The following is a 14,941-nucleotide window of genomic DNA, read 5'->3' as shown; positions in this document are numbered from 1 at the left end:
AGCCTATTTTTCACATCTGATTTAATTTCATACAACTTAATATTGCTACACTAAAAATCTTTGTCTGGACAATAGCCCATTACTCAGCTTTTATTAGAAAATGAACGGCATGCCACTGTGATCATTTTCTGTGACGACAGAGTAAATTATTATGCAGCCTCAGAGGGGTGCCCAAACCTTTTCAGACGACTGGATGTACTTCATAGAAACTGTTACCCTTTATATATTCTAACCACTCTATTTAATGTATTCCATATTAAGGGCCCTAACCTAGGAACACACATCTTTGTTCCTATTAACATTGTGTACAGTTCTCTCTCTCTCTCTCTCTCTCTCTCTCTCTCTCTCTCTCTCTCTCTCTCTCTCTCTCTCTCTCTCTCTCTCTCTCTCTCTCTCTCTCTCTCTCTCTCTCTCTCTCACTCTCTCTCACTCTCCCTCTAACCCCACCCCTCTGGCAGAACCAATAAGTCCCTCCCCTCCACAAACTCTCTTCTGTGGAAACGAAACTTATCTGATTCTCTGTGTCGTCTGTCTGTGTGAGAGTAAACAACCGTCCAAATGGCTCAGCAGGGAGTTCTGCTGGACCAGGACCAGTTCTGTTGTTCTGTCTGTCTGGATCTACTGAAGGAGCCGGTCACCATCCCCTGTAGACACAGTTACTGTAGAAGCTGTATTGAGGGCTGCTGGGATCAGGATGTTCTGAAAGGGGTCTATAGCTGTCCTCAGTGCAGAGAGACCTTCACTCCAAGGCCTAATCTGAGGAAAAATAACATGTTGGCTGAGTTGGTGGAGAAACTGAAGAAGACAGGACTCCAGGCTGCTCCCCCTCCTGCTCTGTGCTATGCTGGACCTGGAGATGTGGCGTGTGATGTCTGCACTGGGACCAGAAAGCAGAAAGCCCTCATGTCCTGTCTGGCGTGTCTGGCCTCTTACTGTGAGATTCACCTCCAACCTCACTATGAATCTCCTGCTTTCAAGAAGCACAAGCTGGTCAAAGCCACCGCACAACTACAGGAGAAGATCTGCTCTCATCATGACAAACTGCTGGAGGTTTACTGTCGTACCGATCAGCAGTGTATCTGTTATCTGTGTGTGATGGATGAACATAAAGGCCATGATACAGTGTCAGCTGCAGCAGAGAGGACTGAGAAACAGGTAAGACCAGAACTACTTGTTGGTGACTGTCTGATAAACAAAGAATTAAAGATACAGTAGGAACTAAGGCTGTTTGAATATGAGAGAAATCAAATGAAATGTATCCTCATCAGAACAAATATGAACACAAACCTTGAGTATATTGAGTTTGATCCAAATGTATCACCATTTTCTAAAGTCAAACACTATTATCATTCTGAATGACCTTTTATAAGTCCAAAGTTCAGCCTTAACCCTTTGATACGTGTACGCCTACCATAAAAACTATAATCTTTCACATAGCAAGATAAACAAATATAATATTGGAAAGTGACTTCCTCAAGATTATATACCTTTCTCTCTATGAGCCCTATGTCACATTACTATACTATTGATCTACTGGACAAATAAAGCTTGATAGATCATTGAAGAGTGATTCTCCACAGAGGCAGCTGGGGATGAGTCAGCAGAAGGTCCAGCAGAGATTCCAGGAGAGAGAGAAGGAGCTGAAGGAGCTCAAACAGGCTGTGGAGTCTCTCAAGGTGAGTATTGTTGACCAGAGGACACACACCATTTCACTTCTCTACTCCAGTCAGAGAGAGAGAGATATGCCCCTATCCAATCCCACTGTTGTGAACAGGCTGTCTGGACCCCTTTCAGAGAATAGACTGCTTAATGTAACCGGCGGGATATGAACCCGGGTCTACTGAGGAGAGAAACCAACATCTTGACTGTTTCACCAAGAGGTCATTCCCCATTAGGCTGACACTGATTTTGATGTCGCAAGAGGGGTTACCTCATCACATAACCTTGAGTAACCATCAAAGACTCAAGTCCCCTATACATTAAAATGGAGCTCTCTCTCAATTTAATTCAAAGGGCTTTATTGGCATGGGAAACATATATGTTTACATTGCGAAACAAGTGAAATAGATAATAAACAATCAGAAATTAAAAGTAAACATTGCACTCACAAAAGTTTCAAAGTAATAGAGACATTTCAAATGTTATAACTCAAGTGCAAACAGAGTGAGCCATTCGCCAGACTGAGTTCAGGAGGTGAAATGGAAATGAATGAGGGAGAGTTAAGTGAGGTAGAAGGTGTGGTGAAGAGCTCAGAACCAGAGCCTGGCATCAATGGACATGATAAAGAAGAATCTGGTGCAGTAGGAGTTACATTGTTGTAGAAAGTGGATCCATACCTTTTGGCAGATCCATTTGTGGTTTCAGGGTGGGTGGGAAAGGAGGTGGGTGCAGTTGAATCAGTGAAGGTAACCTGTAGTGGACTTGTGATATTTGTTTGTGTTTCTTCTGACCAGAGGGAGTGGGCGCTCCGTGTCACGCAACTTGGGTCAAGATCTGTTTCTTGCTTTGCTCTTAGGAACAGGGCACCATTGAAAGGAGTGATTTCTGGGGTAGCGTTAAGTGTAGAAGTTGAGCAATTAAGGTTGAAGACTGCTGGTGTTTGTGATTCCCGCCGTTTGGTGCAATACAGACCCGGTGGTGAGCGTGGTGAAACAGAGGAGTCACTGTCAGTCCTTTTGAGTTTTTAGTCTTTAACAGAGAAAGTCATGTTATGATATATCAGTTATCTTGATTCGAGCTTTTGTGCCAAATCCATAAATTCAGGTGCAACGTTTATGGTCATTTCGCAGCAGTTTGTGGGAGGGAAATTCCAAGATGTTTTATGTGTGTGGAAGAGAATGGGATAAAGGATTGTTCTGGTGAATAAAGTTTGTGCCGAATCCACTGTGCTGTTTCAGGTGCAACATTTATGGTCATGTTGCAGCAGTTTGTAGGAGGGAGATTCCAAGATGTGGGAATTGTGCAGGAGGGCATGGGATAGAGGATTGTGTAGTTTCGGTGGATAAAGTTGTGTGTGTCAACTGTAGGGATGCCCATGTTGCTGGGGATCGGAAGTGTCCGGTGCGAGAGAGGCAGGTTGAGGTGGCTAGAGTCAGAGTAGTGCAGAAGGTGTCGTATGCTGAGGCAGTGAAGAAAGTAGAGGAGGATGGGTCAAGGGTGAGAGATCCTGAGAGGATCCCTGTGAGTAGTAGATCTGTGCCAGCACAGAGGGATAGATCAACGAGTGATATATGCTTCAGTAAAGTTAGCTTCTTAGAGTTCATAGCAATGGTTATCAACTGTACCGCAGAAATGGAACGTAAATCACAGAAAATAGATATTGTGGTGGCAGCTGCAGAGAAGTATTTGGGCATACAAGATTAGACTTCAGAAGAGTTACAGGGTGTGTTGAGTGGTGGTGTCCCGTCCTCCCAGGCCGTTGGCATGGTGCAGGAGCAGATAGGGTCAAAGTAGTGGAATGGGGTAGTGGGTATTTAATGAGTGTAGGGTTAGTTGGAAGGTTTTTAATTAAATGTTCCTTTCCCCTTTTCCCATTTTGTATCACAAAGTAAAATAGAGTTATATTATAGTCCAGTTGGGGGCGGTAATGCAACATATTGGATGCCAACCGCCGTTAAACTCCAAAGAAGAAGAAACGTTACATTATGGCAATGTACAGTGTCTCTGCCTCTCTCATTCCATCACTTTTGCAGTGGTTGTATGGGTCTCTGTCTGTCAGCACCCCATTCATAACCAATCGTTGATGGATATTTATAGAGCTCTGATCAGGACGACAATTGATTACGGGTGTATAGTTTATCGAACAAGGCAAAACTTGGCTTCAGAAGCTGGACAGAATCCAGTATATAGCTTTAAGGATATGTACTGGTGCATTTAAATCAACATCTGTATGTGCCTTACTGGTGGAGGCAGGAGAGATGCCTTTGGAGATACAGCGTAAAAAATGGTCATTATCTTATTGGGTTGAAAGGCTGTGAGGTTGAGCATCCCACTGCTACTGTTCTAGATGAATGTTGGGAATATACTAGTAGACAAGGCAGTGGTTTTGGTTGGACAGTTGGAAAGCTTGCTGATGAGAGTGGCTTGAGGGAGTTGGAGGTTGGCCCTTCTGTGGTGATAGGGGATGTTCCTCCATGGTTACTCCCAGACCCTGTTGTTGATCTAACCTTGGTAGAGAAAAGGAAAGATTGGTCAGAAGTCAGTGATATAGAGAAACTGGTTGACAATTACATTGGTAAAAGTTTTTATGCTTTTCTACCACTTTTCACAGATTGATCCAAGGACCCAGATAGTGGGCTCACAGGAGCAGGCGTTTACGTTCCTGAATTTGATGTGCAGATATGTAGAAGACTAACAGATGAACTGTCAGTATACTCAGTTGAACTGTTGGTGATAATAGTTGCCCTCCAGTGGGTGGAGGACGTACAACCTGTTAGAATTATAGTATGGTCAGATTCTCTGTCTGTATTGAATAGTTTATCATCTGGTAAATCTAATAGGAGTGACCTGCTATTGGAGGTATTAATGTTATTATGGAGAATTGAGAGAATGGGTGTAGTAGTGAGATTCTGCTGGGTCCCAGCACATTCGGGTGTGGAAGGGAATGAAATTGTAGACCAGTTAGCTAAAAGAGCTTTGAAACAAGATATAATTGATATTAATGTTCCACTGGGTAGAGGTGAGGCCAAATGTAAGATCAGAGACATTTTGATAGATGTGTGGCAGAAGAGATGGTACTCTGAGCACAAGGGCCGGCATTTATATGAATAGTTTACAGTTTTACAGAAAGGTCGATGGACCAAGATTCAAAAGTCAGATTAGGAAGGAAGATGTGGTGTTTACTAGATTGTGCTTAGGACATTGTACATTGAACTCGTCATTACATCTGGTTGGCAAGCATGGGAATGGTTTGTGTCTGGAAGGTACGGTCGATGAAACGGTGGAGCATGTGTTGTTATATTGTTGTAAGTATGTTGAAGAGACGGAAAGATTGAAGTGTAGGGTCATTGAGGTTGGAATGGGTTGGGGGGGGTTGGAAGGGATTTTGGGGATGGGGGAGGGTCTATTAGAAGTTAGTAGGGCTCTTCTTTATTTTCTCAGAAGTACTGAGTTAGGTAGGAGGATTTAGAAATGTTGGAAACCGTGATTGACCACACACTCCAGCACAGTAGGTGGCGGCATGCACCTTTAACGTTGGTTTGTGGACCGCCATTATATCATAGAAGAAGATGTTGGTTGCGTGAGAGTTTTGTGGTTCTTGAGGAGGGCTACTATTCTTTTTTCTTTTGGTTCTTGCGTATTTTCTGAATATATTTTCTGATGGTGGAGGGTTTGTTTATTGGTTTCCACTGTTTATCGTTTAGAGTTGAGGGGGGAGTAGGGGTAGTTTGTTAGGGCGGCGTGATGGCCTCAACCGAGTGGAGAAGAAACGCTGTCGCTTCGGGTGCGTTCCGGAGAAAGGTGTGGAGGAAGTTTTGCTCATGGTCGGCGAACAGGTTGGAGCGGAACATCTGCATCCAGAATGAACAAGGCGGTGGTTGTGTTAATGAAAAAGGTTTGTCTTGTTGTGAGTGGAATTTTTGTGAGGGGTGTGTTGGTGCAGATGTCGCCTCTTTCGATAAGAGTTGTGGTGGCTAATCTGCCTCCGTTTATTGCTTACGAACAGACCGCAAGTAGTTGGTTAGTTTTGGTAAATTTGCAAGTGGTTTTCGTGTGCTCTCGGCTGGGTGCCAAGCGGAATCCGTTAAACATGTCTCTTTTCGTAGACAAGTGTTTGTTTCTTAACAAACTTCAAGGTTACACAGGGGAGGGGTGGAACACAGGGTTTGCTAGCACAGATAGTTTTCGGTGTTTCTAGTGTGGGGATCTTCAGTTATAGGCTACAAGCAGCAATATGATTGATAGGTAGGACAGGTATTGAACCCCGGCCAAATAATCCCTACTCAGATGCGATAACCTCAACCCTAGTAAACATGCATTATAAAAACCTTCTACATAAAATTCTCATATTGGGAGTAAATAGCCTCTGAATAGAAAAGAAAAAACACTGCATCTTCCAGCCCACCAATAAATTACATAATGCAACCGTCGCGGTTAGCATATTTACCTCAACATGCCCCTCGCTTGCGTGAGAAGGCAGAGTGCTCGATGCTGGTTGATGAATTTGACAATTAATGTACTAGGAAAATACGTTTTTGTCGACCAGAGGTGACTGAATTAATGTTCAGGCGTATTGATAATCATTATAGTAATGAAGTATAATTTAAAAACATGACCATAAAAACAGGTAATAATAAACATGACTCATCATTATATTACTTCACAGTAATGTGTTTTCAGTCCTCTTGCGTTAGCAGTGTGGAAAGGGACAGTAAAAAGCTCAGGCAGGAGGAGTTTTCCTGTGAGGTGGAGTGGTGGTGTATCCAGGTAGAGAACTAAACTAATCTTCTGAAATGTCATTCATGGTCTTATGCTGCCATCTATTGGAATTATTAAGCAACTGCAGTAGTACTGAATAAAGTGTTTTTCCTTACTAATCCGTACTAAAATAGTGATTACTCAGAATTGCAAAAAAATGGCAGGGGTACCAGGAGGGAAAAGAGTACATTTTTTACATTTTAGACATTTAGCAGATGCTCTTATCCAGAGCGACTTACAGTTAGTGAGTGCATACATTTTCATACTGTCCCCCCAAAAAACGTGATTTTTTAGCAAGAGACACACAGTGATGTGATTAATGAAGTGTATTGGGGGTCTGGTGGAAGGGGACGCAGGTGCTGAGCCATGGCACAAATATTAGTGCAGGGGTAGCAAAAGAGGTGTGTAAGGGTAGGTTGTTAGTGGTTAGAGCCAAAATCAATGACCTTGTCTTTGCTTTCCAAAATGTGTCTGCACCTAGTACAGGGCTCAGTTCTCTGTTTCACCAGGGCCCAGGCAGGTGTCCTATTGGAAATTCCATGTAAAGCTCTTACAAAATGTCACTTTTTGCTCAAGCTTCCAAGGCTTTTGGGAGAGGTGGGGACAGCAGAAGGGGGAGTAACTTCTGTTGTGAGGAGATGAGGGAGCCTGATGGGTGGGTAACTTCTGTTGTGAGGAGATGAGGGAGCCTTATGGGTGGGTAACTTCTGTTGTGGGGAGATGAGGGAGCCTGATGGGTGAGTAACTTCTGTTGTGGGGAGATGAGGGTGCCTGATGGGTGGGTAACTTCTGTTGTGGGGGAGATGAGGGAGCCTGATGGGTGGGTAACTTCTGTTGTGGGGAGATGAGGGAGCCTGATGGGTGGGTAACTTCTGTTGTGGGGAGATGAGGGAGCCTGATGGGTGGGTAACTTCTGTTGTGGGGGAGATGAGGCTGCGGCTGTGGAGTTGTACTCTGATTTATAGAGGGCAGAACTCTGTGATCCTGGGTGTTCTCAGGTTTTGCTCACAGACCTTTCCAAACTCTCTCTGTCACAGAGAAATCAAATTGACATTTCCCTGGCCTTTCACAAACTCTCAGCTGCTGTCTCTCAGACGGTCTGCCTGTGGATTTTTATAAAAAGTTCTGGGGAATTATTGGACAGAACGTGTGTTGCGTGAGTGCGTCGGGGTGGGGGAGCTGTCGCTAAGCTGTAGACGGGAGGCTTTGACTCTCCTGCCCAAAAAAGGGGATTTGAGCGACATAAAGAACTGGAGGCCTGTGGCTTTGCTCTGTGTGGAATATAAGGTCTTTGCCAAGGTCCTCGTTAACAGACTGAAGTCCCACCTGGACTCTATTGTACACAAGGACCAAACGTACTGTGTACCAGGACGTTTGGTGGCTCCTCTCCCAAGTGTCATACAGAGGGAGGGTTCTGATCATCAACAACTTGGCGGCATCCTCCCTATGGCATAAATTGGCCAGTGATTTCTTTCCGGTCTGGGCATCACTGGCTGAGGGCGGCAGTGCTGTACCTGCCTGTCCAGGAGGGGGGACAAGGCCTGGTGGACCTGGAGAGCAGGGTGGCAGCGTTCTGACTCAAAGCAGCGCAGAGGATTCTGTACCGTACGGAGGTGGGCTGGAGGGAACCAGCATGTGCTCTGTTGAGGAGGGCTGGTGGTTTGGGGCTGGATCAGCAGCTCTTCATCATGCGGCCGGAGAGACTCAATACAGCAGGGGTCTCTGATTTCTATGCTGCAGTACTGAGGGCTGGAGCAGCCTGAGGAGGGGCCACCACCGTTTCCACCACTGCAAGTGACAGCAGAGACTGGGGACTGGCAGGAGAGTCTGGAGGACTTACTGACTTTTAACACTCTGAGCTTAGTGGGAGTGAAGGGGCATCAGTGGCAGGGGGTTGTGGGGGCTGAGAGCATGGCAGGGTATAGGTGGAGGGTGCTCTATAAGCTCCCAGTGCTGGAAAGGTCAGGGGTCGTCCAGTGGAGGGTATTACATGGAGCCCTGGACACCAATAGCTGGTTGACCTGGGAGTTGGGGAGGGGTGTCCATTTTCTGCAATGACAGACTGTTCATCATGTTTTTTCTGTGTTGCCAGGGTAATGCCATTACTGTTGACGCCTTAGGGTTGAGTTTGAGTTGTACAAAATGATCAACAGTGTGGAGATGTTTCAGGAGGTATGGGGGCTCAGGGGGGCTGTCTGTACGGCTGGAGAGGAGGGGTTGGATGGATGGTTGGAATGTGGTGCTGGATGGTGTATTGTACTGTGGTGTTGGGTACTGGATAATGTGATTGTGTGGAGGTTGTGGTGGCACGCAATGTGCTTTTAGGGGTGGGGGTGTTAGTGTAATGAGGATGGCTCATTAAAGTAAGACAAGTCAGTCTCTCTCTCTCTCTCTCTTAACAGCGCTCTGCACAGGCAGCAGTGGAGGACAGTGATAAGATCTTTACCGAGCTGATCCGCTCCATTGATAGAAGGCGCTCTGAGGTGAAGGAGCTGATCAGAGCCCAAGAGAAGGCTCAAGTGAGTCAAGCTGAAGGACTCCTGGAGCAACTGGAGCAGGAGATAGCTGAGCTGAGGAAGAGAAGCACTGAGCTGGAGCAGCTCTCACACACAGAGGATCACATCCATTTCCTCCAGGTAACTAAACTGCCTTGATACATGTGATATGAAATTAAAACTCTCAATCATTTGGTTCTGCTCCCTCTCACACTCTCTCTCTCTCTCTCTCTCCCTCTCTCTCTCTCTCTCTCTCTCCAGAGTTATCAGTCTCTCTCCGGTACCAGTGTATCTTCAGACTTACCCAGCATCGTTGTCCGTCCTCTTCAGTACTTTGGAGATGTGAGTAAGACTGTGTCTGAACTGAGAGAGAAACTAGAAGACGTCCTTAAAGGAGAATGGACCAAGATCTCCACTACAGGTGTGTTGAAAATAATAAGAACATCAACTTTAGACCATTGAAAGTTCCCTACTAGTCATATACATGTGGAATATGGTGTGATGATAACATTCCCTCTCTCTGTGAATGTGTTTGTGTGTCTGTAGTGAATATAGTGGATGTTGTACTGCCTCCAGAGCCCAAGACCAGAGAACAGTTCTTACAATGTGAGTCTCTTTATTCTGAAGTAACTAACAGTCTCTTTTTACTGACACTCCTAACAATCCCTCTAGAAATATATAGCAATAGTAGATCTAATCAAAGACTGGGTATCTATCTGACTCCTCATATTTCTCTGATTTGATCTCTGCTGTGCTCTAATCAAAGACAGGGTAGATACAGTATCTGACTTCACTTATTGTTCTAACTCCCCTCATTGGTCTCTGCTCTGCTCTTCTCCCAGATTCCTGTCAGCTCACACTGGACCCAAACACAGCACACACACGCCTCTCTCTGTCTGAAGGGAACAGAAAGGTGACACGTACAGGCCAAGTCCAACCATATCCTGTTCATCCAGACAGATTCACAAACCACTACCAGGTTCTGTGTAGAGAGGGTCTGTCTGGACGCTGTTACTGGGAGGTGGAGTGGAGTGGTAATGCTGTTACAGCAGTCTCATATAAAGACATCAGCAGAAGAGGGACAGATGGTGCATTTGGATACGATAACAAGTCCTGGAGTTTACAGTGTTATAGTGGTGGTTATTGGTTCAGACACAATAATGTTGAGACTAAAGTATCAGGCCCTCAGTCCTCCAGAGTAGGAGTGGACCTGGATCACAAGGCAGGTACTCTGTCCTTCTACAGTGTCTCTGACACAATGACCCTCCTCCACAGAGTCCAGACCACATTCACTCAGCCCCTCTATCCTGGGTTTAGGCTCTATAATGGTACTGCTGAGCTGGTTAAACTGTAGTAGGGTCCACATAGATACTAGTCATGCTGGTGTAGTCTATAGCTGAGCTGGTTAAGCTGTAGTAGGGTCCACATAGATACTAGTCATGCTGGTGTAGTCTATAGCTGAGCTGGTTAAACTGTAGTAGGGTCCACATAGATACTAGTCATGCTGGTGTAGTCTATAGCTGAGCTGGTTAAACTGTAGTAGGGTCCACATAGATACTAGTCATGCTGGTGTAGTCTATAGCTGAGCTGGTTAAACTGTAGTAGGGTCCACATAGATACTAGTCATGCTGGTGTAGTCTATAGCTGAGCTGGTTAAACTGTAGTAGGGTCCACATAGATACTAGTCATGCTGGTGTAGTCTATAGCTGAGCTGGTTAAACTGTAGTAGGGTCCACATAGATACTAGTCATGCTGGTGTAGTCTATAGCTGAGCTGGTTAAACTGTAGTAGGGTCCACATAGATACTAGTCATGCTGGTGTAGTCTATAGCTGAGCTGGTTAAACTGTAGTAGGGTCCACATAGATACTAGTCATGCTGGTGTAGTCTATAGCTGAGCTGGTTAAACTGTAGTAGGGTCCACATAGATACTAGTCATGCTGGTGTAGTCTATAGCTGAGCTGGTTAAACTGTAGTAGGGTCCACATAGATACTAGTCATGCTGGTGTAGTCTATAGCTGAGCTGGTTAAACTGTAGTAGGGTCCACATAGATACTAGTCATGCTGGTGTGGTCTATAGCTGAGCTGGTTAAACTGTAGTAGGGTCCACATGGATACTAGTCATGCTGGTGTAGTCTATAGCTGAGCTGGTTAAACTGTAGTAGGGTCCACATAGATACTAGTCATGCTGGTGTAGTCTATAGCTGAGCTGGTTAAACTGTAGTAGGGTCCACATAGATACTAGTCATTCTGGTGTAGTCTATAGCTGAGCTGGTTAAACGGTAGTAGGTTCCACATAGATACTAGTCATGCTGGTGTAGTCTATAGCTGAGCTGGTTAAACTGTAGTAGCGTCCACATAGATACTAGTCATGCTGGTGTAGTCTATAGCTGAGCTGGTTAAACTGTAGTAGGGTCCACATAGATACTAGTCATTCTGGTGTAGTCTATAGCTGAGCTGGTTAAACTGTAGTAGGGTCCACATAGATACTAGTCATGCTGGTGTAGTCTATAGCTGAGCTGGTTAAACTGTAGTAGCGTCCACATAGATACTAGTCATGCTGGTGTAGTCTATAGCTGAGCTGGTTAAACTGTAGTAGGGTCCACATAGATACTAGTCATGCTGGTGTAGTCTATAGCTGAGCTGGTTAAACTGTAGTAGGGTCCACATAGATACTAGTCATGCTGGTGTAGTCTATAGCTGAGCTGGTTAAACTGTAGTAGGGTCCACATAGATACTAGTCATGCTGGTGTAGTCTATAGCTGAGCTGGTTAAACTGTAGTACGTTCCACATAGATACTAGTCATGCTGGTGTAGTCTATAGCTGAGCTGGTTAAACTGTAGTAGTGTCCACATAGATACTAGTCATGCTGGTGTAGTCTATAGCTGAGCTGGTTAAACTGTAGTAGGGTCCACATAGATACTAGTCATGCTGGTGTAGTCTATAGCTGAGCTGGTTAAACTGTAGTAGGGTCCACATAGATACTAGTCATGCTGGTGTAGTCTATAGCTGAGCTGGTTAAACTGTAGTAGGGTCCACATAGATACTAGTCATGCTGGTGGTGATGGTCCCCAGATGTGATGATTCATTCTGCTCTGTTTTTATGTACAATGATTTGATTGATTTGATCTTCAGAAGATGTTATGAATTACAATTCAATGCATTCATATTATTTTTAAGTGCAATGTTTTAATCTTATACATTTACATTAATCATGATGTATGCTGTTAATGTATGTTGGTTGTCATTCAGAACCATTGAAATGTTTTCTCAATTGGTTCTCTGTCTCAATGTAATTTTCCTCAGTATCATGGAACAGGTAGTGTTACTTACTTGCTAATTGAACTATATGGGCCGGTTTCCCGGACACAGATGAAGCCTAGTCCTAGACTAAAAAGCATGTTCAATGGAGATGTCCGGGAAACCGGCCCTAAGTTTGGCATCTTTTATTCTCCCATACTGCTCAGTCAAGCAACATTAAACCTGTCCAGCAGGTGGTGGTATTAACCAAACAATAAAAACAGCAGATATCTTGACTTACCACTCAGTATATCAGTAATGTTCAGAATTGTACTTTAATATCATTGGAGATTGATGGTCTTTTTAATCCACTATCCAGAGTCAGGAACAGATTAAGTTAGGTCTGCTACTGTTCAGTTATTAAATATGATTCATGGTGATGGGAAATAAAAAATCCATCTAGTAGTAGTTTTCCTTTGCTATTTATTCCAAGGTGTGTCTTTAACTTGTAAATGGATTGTGTTGAAGCTGGCATGTGGTGTGGATGATAGAATAGAGTGAATAGAGGAGAGAAGAGAGGAGGAGAGGAGAACATAATATAGAAGACAGATAAGATAGAGAGACAATTCATACCCAGGGGAGTTACTGACTCTGGCCCAAATGACACCCTGTTCCCTACGTAGTGCACTAGGCTACTTCTGACCAGATCTAAAGTAGTGCACTACATAGGGAATAGGGTGGAGATTGGAGATTTGCTCACTGTCATTAGAATGAAGATTTCCATCCAGGAGTTACTGTCTCTGTCCCAAATCTCTCCCTGTTCCCTGCATAGTGCACTAGGCTTCTTCTGACCAGATCTAAAGTAGTCTTCTAGATTTTACATGTTTTCTCCCTGTCGTTAGAAAATGACAATATGGTAATGACTTTAGTGGTTTCCTCCCCCTTTGTTTTTATTGGTTGTGTGTTATGTGTGTTGTTGTGTTAGGTTTTCCCCCTGTGTTCCTAATGGAAAATCCATTAACAATGAATCACAAACAAATTATATTCCAGTTGTGTTTAGACAACTTCATGGCTGACATCCCCCAGTTCTGTTAAGACCCATTGAACTGGGTCACATTCTAAATGGTCACTTGTATTGATAGTCCATACTGGGCCTAACTGGGGTTAACCATACTGGAGGGTTTCTTTCTGCACACATATTCCCTCATCTCCAGAACTTTACCTGATGTCCTCTCTCTCTCTCTCTCTCTCTCTCTCTCTCTCTCTCTGTCTCTCTCTCTCTCTCTCTCTCTCTCTCTCTCTCTCTCTCTCTCTCTCTCTCTCTCTCTCTCTCTCTCTCTCTCTCTCTCTCTCTCTCTCTCTCTCTCTCTCTCTCTCTCTCTCTCTCTCTCTCTCTCTCTCTCTGTCTCTGTCTCTCTCTCTCTCTCTGTCTCTCTCTCTCTGTCTCTGTCTCTGTCTCTGTCTCTGTCTCTCTCTCTCTCTCTCTCTCTCTCTCTCTCTCTCTCTCTCTCCCATCAAACCGTATAGAAAGCAGCCAACCTCAATATGGTTCCATTCCTGTAGTTATCAGGACACATGAGGTGTGGAACTATTATCTCCTTTCTAAGTGTGAACTTGTCCACTTCCCTTCATGGATTTAAAAGGAAATGACTGGTATATGTAAACTCCCTCTACCCCATGCCAACACCAATCCAATGCTGTACAATTAATTCCATAGCTTAACAACATACATCACTCACACACACACTCACACAGACACACCTATTCACTTGGGCCTTCTCCCTCATGCCCTGCTGACATCCATGCAGGCCCACATTGACCTTGTGACCTCTGGAGCTCCATGCATCTTGTTCTACACTCCCTGCCTAGTAAAACCCTTTCTCCCATGGGCCTGAGAGTACAGCTCATTTGAGACCATTTTGGAAAAGATTTTCTGTCATTTTTAAATGCCCATAAAAAAAATTCACATTATACTGCTGTTTTGAATGTATAGCAAAACCAGGTAGTTTTGAGGTTGAATAGCTACTTGAGTTGCTTGGTTCTACTGAAATTACCAACAGGCATTGGTCCAGGGTGATCAGGCCTATCATTTGAGACCATTTGGGTAAAGATTAGAGCTTTCTTTCCTTTTTAAATCACTCCAGGCAATATGTAATACAAATCTGATTTGGTTGCAATGCTGGGAAGAACTACACCACAGTAGATCCACGTTGCCTTTCAACTTTTTTCAAATAGGTTAAATCCTTCCAAAATGTCATATGAGGTGCAGCAGGCTAGGAGAAAGGGGGGAGAGAGTGGCCAGCCTCCACAGGGGATATAGAAATACATTGCCTGCTGCCCTAACTTCAACTTGATGCCTATGTGGGTTTATATTGCCATATCAAACTGTCTTCTTTGTCAACCCATCAGGCCACTATAAGGATTACCTGTGTTGAGTTTAAGCTTCCTGGAGCAACCGGAAGTGGGAAGATTGACCCTAAACATGGTTTAGATGTATCCACCAGCAGATAGTGAAAATGCTACATTCAACCCTCTGTAAAAAGTTTATTTTTTCACGGATTGACCTGAAACTCAGGATTCTGTAAGAGCTTGTCCCAATGAGGATATGTGTTTAATTACAGCTTCCTGTGACAACCGGAAGTGCCTTACATTGTGGTCATAGGTGCTGTTTCGAAGGGTTAAAAAGGTCACATCCTTCCAAAATGTCACATGTGTGATTAGGCAACCCTCATGAACCCGTACATATTAGAAAACCAGGTTTTTATCCGTTTGTTTTTTTATAAAGCTAGA

General features: G+C 44.2%; 1 protein-coding gene across 2 annotated transcripts; it reads left to right on the top strand.

Moving 5' to 3' along the window:
• Window positions 1–516: 516 nt before the first annotated feature.
• On the top strand, window positions 517–12,616 carry LOC311119767 (E3 ubiquitin/ISG15 ligase TRIM25-like). Of its 2 annotated transcripts, XR_014612016.1 has the most exons (7): window positions 517–1,155; window positions 1,581–1,676; window positions 8,820–9,053; window positions 9,174–9,333; window positions 9,459–9,518; window positions 9,755–10,885; window positions 11,941–12,616. XR_014612016.1 is itself a non-coding variant. In XM_084194423.1 (6 exons), exons 1-6 carry the CDS (start codon window positions 559–561, stop codon window positions 10,264–10,266), a joined length of 1,659 nt encoding a protein of 552 aa, XP_084050549.1. In that variant the 5' UTR covers window positions 517–558; the 3' UTR covers window positions 10,267–11,133. The 2 variants fall into 2 exon arrangements, 1 of the variants encoding a protein (XP_084050549.1); XM_084194423.1 differs by lacking the exon at window positions 11,941–12,616 and having other exon boundaries at window positions 9,755–11,133.
• Window positions 12,617–14,941: the final 2,325 nt, after the last annotated feature.

Source organism: Coregonus lavaretus (genome assembly GCF_964263955.1).
Source record: "Coregonus lavaretus genome assembly, contig: HAP1_SCAFFOLD_754, whole genome shotgun sequence".
Lineage (NCBI taxonomy): Eukaryota > Metazoa > Chordata > Actinopteri > Salmoniformes > Salmonidae > Coregonus > Coregonus lavaretus.
Note: the sequence above shows the minus strand (reverse complement) of the source record. Positions and strands in the feature narration are given on the sequence as shown.

Bases quoted from the DNA above. Each gene is read 5' to 3' on its own strand.
- LOC311119767 (XM_084194423.1), top strand. From the start codon at position 559: ATGGCTCAGCAGGGAGTTCTGCTGGACCAGGACCAGTTCTGTTGTTCT. The intron at 9,054-9,173 runs GTAACTAAACTG...CTCTCTCTCCAG, and splicing joins ATCACATCCATTTCCTCCAG to AGTTATCAGTCTCTCTCCGG. The intron at 9,334-9,458 runs GTGTGTTGAAAA...GTGTGTCTGTAG, and splicing joins GACCAAGATCTCCACTACAG to TGAATATAGTGGATGTTGTA.